General features: G+C 39.5%; 1 protein-coding gene across 4 annotated transcripts in view; it reads left to right on the top strand.

Annotated features, from left to right (window-relative positions):
* Nucleotides 1-11,659, top strand: part of LOC120913867 — a 36,188-nt gene extending 24,529 nt beyond the window's left edge. The window contains exons 3-5 of one of the 4 annotated variants that reach the window (XM_040324169.1): nt 1,846-2,019; nt 4,192-4,343; nt 10,327-11,659. In XM_040324169.1, the coding sequence (XP_040180103.1) occupies nt 10,338-11,117 (780 nt within the window). In that variant the 5' untranslated portion in view covers nt 1,846-2,019; nt 4,192-4,343; nt 10,327-10,337 and the 3' untranslated portion in view covers nt 11,118-11,659. Of the gene's footprint in view, nt 1-1,845; nt 2,020-4,191; nt 4,344-8,868; nt 9,223-10,326 lie in introns of those variants that run through there. The other 3 variants (XM_040324171.1, XM_040324168.1, XM_040324170.1) reach the window with 3 other exon arrangements.
* The last annotated feature ends 598 nt before the right edge of the window (nt 11,660-12,257 follow it).

Raw genomic sequence — 12,257 nt, 5'->3', positions numbered from 1 at the left:
GCGGAACATCCGCTTTAAAGTAGTAAAACCATTCTGGTAAGCGCATCCATTTTCTTCAGCACATTTTGGGTGTAAAGAAGATTCAGGTGTGGTGGTGGCACTTTTTTCACTTAATCAAGATCACAGCAAATAAGAAGAGCAAATTACCTACTTATTGCACTTTTATATTGGGACTTTATGTCATAGAGAATATCTATGACACAGAGACACTATTTATTATTTTTCATAATTAGTTCACTTCGTATGATTGATTATTGTATTTTTATGTTCACGATTATAGGGGATTTATTTGGTTTATCACCTGTAGTCTAGCGCCCTCTATTTATCCATTTTTTTTTCCTGCCTTTAAACTCTGAGCTTAAAATATGCCTCTAAACATCCTAATGTGCATGGACACATAGGGGTTTATTTAATAAAGTCAAAGCCACTTTGCACTACAAGTGCAGTCACTGTAGATCTGAGAGGGACATGCAAGGAAAAAAAAAAACAGCATTTTTGCTTGTACTGTACAAGATTGGATGATAAAATCAGCAGAGCTTCTCCTCATCTCAGATCTTCCCCCTCAGATCTACATAGACTATACTTCCAAGTGCACTTGTAGTGCAAAGTAAATCAACCCCATGGGATAACATTGAGTTACTACTACAGGCTAAATGCAAAACTCCTGTAGAAGCAGCATTCTTTCAGCCAGTGTGCATGAATCCTGAAGCTCACAATCTAATGCCCCAGTTATACACACGTACATGGGTGACTGAGTGTAGGCTAATTTACCTACCAGTGTGGCTTTTTGGTTGTTGTAAAAGAAAACCAGAGAAACACACCAGGAGCATACAAATTCTGAATAGTTCCCTTAGAGATGATCCCCTGGCATCCTCCGAGCTTATTTGAAGTGACAGTTGAACCCAGAATCCAAGTGCTGTCCACAGGTATTCATCTGTCTCATCAAAGAGTCAAACCACTGAAAATTCATATTTCAGCTTTAGGGGTAATCTTTCTTCTCCTACGGCAGTGGTTCTCAACCTGGGGGTCGGGACCCCCTCGGGGGTCAAATGATGATTTGCCAGGGGTCACCAAATCCTGGGCTGTTCCTGAAGCCTGCACTGTTCTCCCAAGAAGGGAGATGATAAGAGGGGGAGGAACAAAGAAAAAGGGGGAGAAAGGAAAAAAAGAGAGCAAGAAAGACAGTTAGAGGGAAGGATGGGGGAAAAAACAAGGAATTAGGATAGAGAGAGAAAGGGAAAGAAAGTTAAACAAAGAAAGAGTGGTACATCCTAAAATGTACTATAAGGGGTTTTAATACTGTACGAGTGGAAAGCACTCAGGGTTAGGGGCGCAAATTACTTGTCTTGCCTTGGGTGCTTTCAACCCACGCTATGAAAATAATTTTCCTGTTAGGGGTCCCCACAACTTGGGAAATTTTATCAAGGGGTCACGGCACTAGAAGGTTGAGAACCACTGTCCTACGGTATTCTCTATAATATACATGAAGTAATCCAGCAAGAAAGGTGAGATCCCCTCATAATAGGCATAGCAGGTGTGTAGACCTGGGAACTCAGCACAGAGATGTTCTCAGTGAAGTCTACAGGAAATGCAATATGTTATCTATATAGCCATAGAATGGGGGTGGGGGGGGGGGGCGTTGTCTGTGCCTCTTCTGTAGCAGCACATACAGGGTTAACACCTTCTTCCTCATCTTCTTTATAAAGTGAACTTGCATTTTACATAATATCTCGCTGTGAAAGCCAATAGAAAGCCAGTTCCAACAAGCGACTGGTATTCTATTGATCCACATTCCTGCCTGTTGCTGACAATGTAACCTGATAAATAAATCGGTTGTCGTTCCAGGCTACTGTGACTTGAGCACCTGCCACACAGACTGACTGAAGCCTGCTTTAGATCTCCATCATCAGGGGCCCATCTATACTTCTCAGTGTTACAGAAGTGAAACTCTATTCAACCACTGGTTCCCATTTCTCAATAGAAAAGCCACGGGGTGCTGTGCATCATGTCCAAAATCTGGTGAGTCATATCTGTTTGTCTATGGCCACCTCAGCAATTGGAATAATCATTTTAGATCCTATCAATTTTGAGTGCTGATCTCAATCTGATTTGTAGCTGTGGGGGAAATGCATACAGTTCGTTGAGAGAGAACTGTCTACTGTATAGTGCCTCATAGTAACCAACCAGGAGCAAACATCTACCGGTACATCTCAAGAAACGCATAAAGAGATTCCCATTACTTCTAGTGCAAACCCCCTGCGCTAGACTTATCAGTTTTCCTATTTGACTGCTCCTAACCTGTTTTAGGATGATGTGAGGGTTTATAAATTGGCTTCTAAGAGATAAATGTATTTCTATTTTTCGTGGGGATAAATATGTGTCCAATAATTATACAAGCTAAAGCCCTTTCTTTGTCTCTGCTGCCTCTAGGCTCAAGTTAACTGTGCCTAATCCAGCTCTGCAAAGATGTGAGTTCCCAGCACCAGGATAAACATATTTTACAAATAAGGTGTAGAAGCTATCAAGTTCAAGTTGGACCTCTAATCCTGCTTTTCTAACCTAATATTTTGCAGGCATATGCCAATTGTTTGGGCAAATGCAATCACTTGCTACCACCGGCACTTTACATCAAGACTGTGAAAAAATTATAACTGGCTAGCTTACCATGTGATAATTTTAGGGACAAATAAACAAACTGTTTATAGTTTCATGGAGCACGGTCAGGTCAGGTATATGTGCAAAAATAATAATTTGCAGATATGCACCTACATGTAAAATTGCAGTGGCGCTGGCCACTGAAATTCACTGATTCTTGCTGGCAGCCACATGAATGTAGCCTTTAACACTGACACACTTTGATTATTAGAATTTAAAAGTAGCTGCTATGCAACTGGCATCTTCCTGGTATCCGACACCCTCATAGACTAAAGACTTGTACACACGATCAGATTATCAGACGAATATTCGTCCGTTTTTTGTTGCATGCAAGTCTCATATCAAACGTGAAAGTGAAGAGGTTACTTAACTTACGAAAATTCTCATATGACACAATACAACTTCGGAAGTGATGTAATTTGTTGCATTGTTTGCTAATGTGTTCCTTCGTTTCCGAGCATGCATAGTCTTGCACTTACGATTTTGTTTTCGGGTGTTATATTGACGTACGATAAGAATTTTATAGCATGCACTGTTGGGTTTTGTACAAAAAGTCGGAATCGACTATCAAAAGCACTATACAGTAAAACCTTGGTTTGAGAGTAACTTGGTTTGAGAGCGTTTTGCAAGACAAGCAAAATGTTTTAATAAATTTTACCTTGATATACAAGCGATGTCTTGATATAAGAGTAGTGTCATGTCACAACTGAGTATAAAAAAGAAGAGAGGAGCCTTTAAGTGTAGCAATATGGTTACATTTAATGAAGGTACAGCATTTAGCAACTTATTGCTACACTTAGACTCTTCTCATTTATACCCTGTAAAAAAATGCCTTGATATACAAGTGCTTTGGATTACAAGCATGTTTCTGGAACGAATTATGCTCGCAAACCAAGGTTTTACTGTACTAACGATCAGATAATCAGCCGATCATTCGCTGTGCAAAATTTTACTTCTGATTTTCTTATCATGTGTACAGGCCTTTATTTGATGGTATTGGGGCTTTCAACTTTCATAACAGTAAAGTAAACCTTTCCTGGTATAAACATTGGGCCTACTGTTGCCATTCTTCTTTTATATACAGTTGCAAGAATGATATGGATTTCTGCACAAATTGGTCATAAAATGTGATCTGATCTTCATCTAAGTCACAACAATAGACAATCACAGTCTGCTTAAACTAATAACACACAAAGAATTAAATATTACAATGTTTTGTTTTTTTACACACCATGTATACATTTACAGTGCAGGTGGAAAAAGTATGTGAATCCTTGGATAACTGGTTGAACCTCTTTTGGCAGCAATAACTTCAACAAATGTTTCCTGTAGTTGCAGATCAGATGTGCACAACAATCAGGAGTAATTCTTGACCATTCCTATTTACAGAACTGTTTCAGTTCAGCAATATTCTTGGGATAGCAATACAACATACAATGCATTAACAACACATTACATATCAAACATATAACATATATCTATATATATTTTATAATATAGTATTTATTTATCTGAAAAAGTGCATTTCATTAACAGGTAAGAAACAGTAGAGACAAGAGTCCGTGTTCAAAGAAAAGCAAAAGAGATCTCAACGGTTTGAAATGCTCATCCTCTTCCACCAGAACCACCACTCGTGAAGATAATTTGGGGTCTAAATACACCCCTGTTGTAATTGCTCTTACCAAAAGGTACTGTATATACAGCGTTGTATGACCTAAAAAAAAAGGGTACATAAACACATCCAGCGACTGGTGCTCAAATATAGAGGTAAAAACATAGTGTTGTGTGTTTCTTCCAAACTCAACTTTGGTTTCATCTGTCCACAGAATATTTTTCCAGTACTGCTGTGGAACATCCAGGTGTTTTACGCATCATAGATTCGCTAACAGGGATGTTAGCATATGCCAGAGACTTTTGTAAGCCTTTAGCTGACACTTTGGCATTCTTCTTCACCTCATTGAGCAGTCTGCGCTGTGCTCTTGCAGTCATCTTTACAGGATGGCTACTCCTAGGGAGAGTAGCAGCAGTGCTAAACTTTCTCCATTTATAGACAATTTGTCTTACGATGGACTGATGAACAGTAAGGCTTTTGGAGATACTTTTATAACCCTTTCCAGCTTTATGCAAGTCAACAATTCTTAATTGTAGGTCTTCCGAGAGCTCTTTTGTTTGAGGCATCATTCACATCAGGCAATGCTTCTTGTGAAAAGCAAACCAAGAACTGGTGTGTGTGTTTTTTATAGGGCAGGGCGGCTGTAACCAACACCTCCAATCTCATCTCATTGATTGGACTCCAGTTGGCTGACACCTCACTCCAATTAGCTCTTGGAGATGTCATTAGTCTAGGGGTTCACATACTTTTTCCACATGCGCTGTGAATGTTTACATGGGGTGTTCAATAAAAACATGGTAACATTTAATTCTTTGTGTGTTATTAGTTTAAGCAGACTGTTCTTGTCTATTGTTGTGACTTAGATAAAGATCAGATCACATTTTATGACCAATTTGTGCAGAAATCCATATCATTCCAAAAGGGTTCACATACTTTTTCTTACAACTGTATACAGGTATAGGCTTATTGTCTGGCTAGTACATTAACCAGCTAGGTTCAGTAAGACCTACTGTATATGTGTTAAGTCAGACAAATATTGAAAAGGGGTAAATATGACCGCATTTGCAAAATGAAAAGTAGCATGGGGTGCCTTCATTCTTCTATGGTTAGGCATTCTTTAAGGTAGCTCAAAGAACACTTAGGGCATGCTAAAGTGGCTTCTTCTCTTTATATATATATAAATATTCTTTATAATTTTTAATACAATACAGCCGCAATGCAGGAAATAGAATAATAAAATAAACACATACTTATAAAATATTACTCTATGGATTGACCATACAGCTGACTAAGGATGGGCTCGGGCGTGTTCGCAACCTCATGTGCAGAGTCCGCCAGGAAGTCGGCACTGCACATGGCTAATCACAGCCAGTGAGACATGTTCCCAATCTGCGGCTGTACAGATCGAGAAATGTCTTACTGCGTGTGATTAGCAATGCCGACTTCCTGGCGGGTTCTGCATGTGCGATTGCGAACACACCCATCCTTACTGCTGACCAAAGGTGTCTCTAATGCTCTTTCCTGTAGAAAAGAGCTGTTTTACTAGCCAGAACACCAGGAGAAAAAATGGAGAAAGAGAAGAAAAGGAAAAAAAAAAAAAGAAGGGAAACCTAATAAATAATATTATAAAGTGTCCTTCGCGCTGCTATGAGCTAATAATGATAAGTAACCAAACAAAAATGTGAATGCAGCAAAACCTAGTAGTGTTTACAGTACACAAGTGGAATAATGTTAGAAGAGGGGTTTTGCACAAAAACTAAACACTGTCAAAAATAAGTGACGGTGATAAGTGATGATCAATCAAAAAACAAATGAATCATAAAATGTGCAAAAGTGTGTATATATATATATATATATATATATATATATATATATATATATATATATATATATATATATATAAATAAAATACATAAAAAATAGGGGTGAAGTGATAAGTGTCCCATAGGTAAAATACAGTAACGAGCTGCCAAACAGGGGTAAAGATGCAGCTGAATGTCCACTAAGCCAGGTATATATGAATGACAATAAGAGAGAAGGTCATATCCATAAAAGGGCTCCCAGAACTCTCACCTCAAAAACAAGAGTATAGAGCATCAAAGATATCCTTTGTATCATCCACCTCCTTGCAGCCAAAGTGTCTTCCCACCTGTCACACTTCAATGGTGCTTCTCCTCGATCAATCCCTAATAAACACTCCGTTCCAAGGGAGGGGGGAGAGAGAGAGAGAGAGAGAACAAAGAGCCTCCAATGGTGTAGTATGTAAACCCAGGGGGGAAATGTATTCAAGAAAAACCTGTGCTTACATCAAATATAAAATAGCGTGCAATAATACAAAAAAACAGCGGCGTCCTCGGCGCCTGCTTACTTCACTCCAGGTGTACGTCCGTCCGATCCCTATGCGTTACGACACGGTCACGTGTCTTCATCTGGGTCCCCAGATGAAGACACGTGACCGTGTCGTAACGCGTAGGGATTGAACGGACGTACACCTGGAGTGACGTCAGCAGGCGCCGACGCTGGTTGTTTGTATTATTGCACGCTCATCATCACTTATCACTGTCACTTATTTTTGACAGTGTTTAGTTTTTGCGCAAAACCCCTCTTCTAACATAATGAATTTTTTCCTTTTTCCCTCCTGATCCCCTCTTAGTTTTAAATGTACCTTTCCCTTCCTTTCTCCTTCCCGTCTCCAAACTCCTTATTTTATATATAAGATAAGTTAGAATATAACCAGAAGGTTACCAATCAACCTGAAAATTTGCAGATAACAGTACACCATTTGATCAAAAGGGAAGAGGAAAAAATGTAAACATACTGCCTATATACATCACACTTATATAGATGTTAAAATTTAAGATGTGCATACCTCCATTATACAGCATACTGATGGGATAAAAATACATGCTTATGTTTACTGACTCTTTTTCCTGTAAAGCACCAACCTACAAAAAAAAAAAAAAATTCAATAAAAAATAAATAATAAAAAAAAAAAACGAAAGGAAAACAAAAATGTCTCTCTCCCCTTCTCGCTTGGCATCCATCCCTGGCCCTAGTAGACCTGATATAAAATCTTAAGAATTAAACAGTATTTCTCACTCTGTTCTTTCATTGCCATTGCGAGGTCCTCCAATTCCTGAATCTCTGTAATTTTAGCCAGCCAGTGAGATTTAGTTGGAGCGACTGGACTTTTCCAAAGTGCTGGTCTACATGCTTTTGCAGCCGTTAGGGGTGTCTCAACAATGATTTTTTTGTAGCTTTTATTGAATAAGGGTGTGTCATGAAGTAAGTATTCTGCAGGATTCTTCTCAAGAGAGACACCAGTTAGTTCTTTAACTGTATGTTCAACCATATCCCAGAAGTCTTTCAGTTTCGGACAATCCAAAAAAAAATGTGAAACCGGGTACTCCGATTTCTGACAGCGCCAAACGACGTCTGGGGAAACATACAATGTAGTATTGATGGCATTTGACACCATCTTGTAAGGAGTTTTAAATCCTTTTTGATATCTGCTCACCACTGAGGACCTGTGAGCAAATATTAAGATTCTATCCTTTTAAGTTTGCATGAAGGTAATTTGTAAATCTCTTTCCCATTGTTGGAGAAGGGAAAGATTCTGTGGGGCATTGGCCATTATCAGGACTGAGTACAAATGGGACAATACATGTCTCATTGGTTTTCCTGCAAGGCAGGACTGCTTAAATGTAAAAGGGTCTCTTATATTAGAATACCTCTCCGGCAAAGTGCAAAGATATGCACCCAACTGGGAACAGCAAAGGAAGCCTAAAGAGCGGGAGAAATTCTTTAAAATTTCATGACTCGTCATAAGCCGCTGGTTCTCAGTTTTTCCGACATTAAAAGTTCTTGTTGCAAATTCTGATCGTCTGTATGGAATTCCAATGCACAAAAATCCTACGCATACTCGGAATCAATTCAACACAACGCATGAACTTCATTTTTCTCGGCTCGTCGTAATAATGTACGTGACCGTGTTCTTGGCGATCGGAATTTTCGAAAACATTTGTGTGACAGTGTGTATGCAAGACAAGTTTGAGTCAACATTCCACCGTAAAAAAAATGGTATTTTAGTGGGTCCTAAAAAAACGATACCGCCTTATGTCTTTGGGAGTGTCAAAATGTTTGTGGCTTCTCAACCAATGTTACAAAGTGTTTTTTTTTTAGCTCTCCTTCATTGTTCTTGCAGCTTGTTAAATCTGTATCTTAGTGAGTAATGGAAGATTACAAGAAAACTTCACTGTCTCAATCAACATTGACTATTTTTATACTTCTATAGTTATGTCCTGGTTTCCACGTCTAGGCAAATGATAGATCCCAGGAGTCTTTAGGAGAGGAGGATGTTTTTTTCTTAGCTAAGCACACTCTCCTGCCTGCATGCCTGAGCTAAGGGCAGATGCATTTCAGGAATTAAACACTACATAAATCATCTGCCCTTACTCAAGTTTGCCACGGCCGGAAATGCTAGGGGGGGGGGGGGTTCAATGTGATTTCTCAGCAAAATAAAGCATGGAGACATGGATGGGAGAGTTTGCTTTGAATATTAAAAATGAATTATATGGCGTTTCTGGCTTGTGGTGCTCAGATGCAGTGTCGTTCCACTTTAATAATTGTTAATACAGACATGGTTACTTGCTTTTTTTTAAGTTGGCTTCAGTGCTCTCCCATTTTTTACCACCTCTTGATTCTAGATCAATATCCTGGTTTTTAATTAGACTGAAGTTCTTTCTGAAGAACATTTTAGGCTGCAGGGTATGAGTGGCTGCACAGTGAAGCGTCTCAGGGTGGAGCGTTGATCAATTTGCCTCTCCTCGAGGCCATTAAGAGTTTGTGCTGCAGTTGTTAGTCAGGTTCTCCACTGATCCATCTCTATACGTTACTGCTAATGCAAAGGCAGCTAGGATTCTACTTCGGTCCTCCACAGAGGAAACAAGCACAGGGTAAGGATAAGATTGCATCATTAAAACAGCCCCACTATTGACTCTGTACTAATCTTAACAACTTCTAGAAGGATATTAAACATAATGCTAATCTGCTTTAAGCTCACCATACATGTTACAGTGTAAAGACGCGTACAAACGATCAGACATTCCAACATCAAAACCGTGGATTTTTTTCAGATGGATGTTTGCTCAAACTTGTCTTGCATACACACGGTCACACAAATGTTGTCGGAAATTGCGAACGTCAAGAACACGGTGACGTACAACACTACGACGAGCCGAGAAAAATTAAGTTCAATGATTCCGAGCATGCGTCTAATTGATTTCGAGCATGTGTCAAATTTTTGTACATTGAATTGTGTACACACGTCTGAAATTCCGACAAGAACTTTTGTTGTTGGAAAAATTGAGAACCAGCTCTCAAACATTTGTTGTTGGAAATTCTGACAGCAAATGTCCGATGGAGCCTACACACGGTTGGACTTTCCGACAACAAGCTTGCATCGAACATTTGTTGTCGGAAATTCCGACCGTGTGTATGCAGCATAATAGTAAAATAGCCTTTAGATCTGTCATCCTCTATGTAGTGCATAAATTGAATGCAAATTGATTGGATAGATTAATTTAGGTCTTCACATCACATAGGGGGTTATTTACAAAAGGCAAATCCACGTTGCACTACAAGTGCATGGTGCACTTGGAAGTGCAGGCGCTGTAGATCTGAAAGAAGGGAAATATCTGCTGATTTTATCATCCAATCATGTGCAAGCTAAAATGCTGTTTTTTATTTTTCTTGCATGTCCCCCTCAGATGTACAGCGACTGCACTTCCAAGTGTAGTTTGCACTTGTAGTGCAAAGTGGATTTTCCTTTTCGTAAATAACCACCATAGTTTTGGTAAATCTAAAATTGATTGTATGGTTTGATTGTAACATTAATCAAATCTGAATAGACAAGAAGCTTTCAAAAGAGATGTAAACATTACAACGACTGTCTATGCTCTATTGTGTACAGTAAATGCCAACTGCCTTTCTGTCACACAATATATTCACACAGAACTTTATATAAACCTGTGTTTTTATTTTGTTTTTCCTTTCTTCAGACCCAGGCAAGATGGCACAGAGCCGCCAGTTTATTTGTATCCCCTCTCGTAGAATTGTAGGTCATACCAGACACTCTGGTCCTACTTCAGAAGATGTGATGAGGGCAGAAAACTCCGACTTCTTCCCATCCGTCAGCTTGGCTGTGGTTCTGTTTCTCATTTTTATTTCTGTCCTTTCAGTTTTGTTCCAGCGAAACACCGGTTATATCACCATAAAAAAACTCTCCGATGTTAATGGCAGAGCTGTCCAATTCCACCCTCTGCTCTACAGACAGCCACTGTTGACTCAGCTGATGGTGGGAAGATTAGTCAAAAATTGGGATGAGGGAACAATAGTATTAGCAGCAGCTGAAGATGCTACCCAGACACTGGAGTGCTTTTCCATCAACATCATGGCAATTCTTTCAAATCAAATTCAACCTTTCATCAAACAGGTTGGGGAACACAAGCCTCCTGAAGCCATCAGGAATCACCACTTCGCCAGAATTCCAAAAGCCTTCTCTGTAGCAGTCATAACTCGGACAAAGGGGAACATTTTCCATGGAGTTATTTTGGGTCCTCCAAGCCTGGTGACAGGAAATCTTTATGTAATGGAGATAAAGCTTCAGGCTTCAGGTGAGCAGTCAACTGTATTAGAAGAGCCTTTGGACATAGCCATTGAGCTACTACATCATCTCTACAAATCCAAACCAATTCCAGACACCTTTGAGGTCAGAAACTCTACACGACAACAGTTGGGGGTCATCAAAATTAAAGGAGATCCTTACCTGGAAAGCGGGCTTGTGTGTTAGCCTTTGTCTTTTTTCAAAGATGTTTTACAAGCTATTTCAAGCATTGTCAAAAATGGGACAACTGCGGTAGTCTCTTCAAGTTGGGAATGGAGTTTATGGGGAGAGTTTTAAAGTGGTTCTCCAAAAAGACTACTTCTATACGCTCATATGGGGTTGGGCATTTACAACCATGAGACCGCTCATGATGAAAAGGAGCTGACCTCCTTCCCACAATGCTGGTTTCCTAGCCATCTCTGGATTCTATAACTTCTCAATCATTTATCTGGAGCAAGCATGTAGCCAGTAAAGTCAGACCTCCTGGTCCACATACTTGCAAGGGGGAAGTGACTCAAAGTATTGAAGGCAACTGGTTGTCAAGAAAGCCACAAAACTAATTGTCCGTCAGCCTTCATATTTATTTAATGCCAGGTTTCCATTGGTTGAATCTTTAATAATGGTCTGAAAAGAGTCAGGAAATCACTTCAATCAACTGTAATAACCAATAAGATTTTTAGCATTTTGTCTACTGTGCACTGGCAGAATAAAGGGGATAATCTACTATCTATGCTTATCAATGTTTCTTTACATGTCAGCTTGGCGTAAAATAATAATAATAAGAGGTAATATTTTTACTTTAACAAGTTCAACTTGTATATGTAATGGCAGCCATATTTGCTCAATATGTATGCAGGCTGGTTTCTTGCTGTGCAGTGCCACAAAATGGTTGTGCTCTGCTGCTCCTTCTCACAATGCAAGTCAGTGGGATTTATTTACTAAAGCTGGAGAGTGCAAAATCTGGTTTAGGTCTGCATAGAAACCAATCAGCTTCCAGGATTTATTGCCAAAGCTTAATTGAACAAGCTGAAGTTTTAAGTCGATTGGCTACCATGTACAGTTGCACCAGATTCTGAGAGCACCAGTTTTAGTAAATTTCCCCAAATATGTCAGCTGAAAGCAATGCACTTTTTGTTGCTGATATCTTATCTCAACAGTTAAAGTGGATTTGGCATTTAACCACTTAAGCCCCGGACCTTTAGGCAGCTAAATGCCCAGGCCAGGTTTTGCGATTCGGGACTGCGTCGCTTTACCAGACAATTGCGCGGTCGTGCGACGTGGCTCCCAAACAAAATTGGCGTCCTTTTTCCCCCACAAATAGAGCTT

Source organism: Rana temporaria, chromosome 9, assembly GCF_905171775.1.
Source record: "Rana temporaria chromosome 9, aRanTem1.1, whole genome shotgun sequence".
Classification (NCBI taxonomy): Eukaryota; Metazoa; Chordata; class Amphibia; order Anura; family Ranidae; genus Rana; species Rana temporaria.
This window is presented reverse-complemented; position numbering and strand designations above follow the sequence as displayed.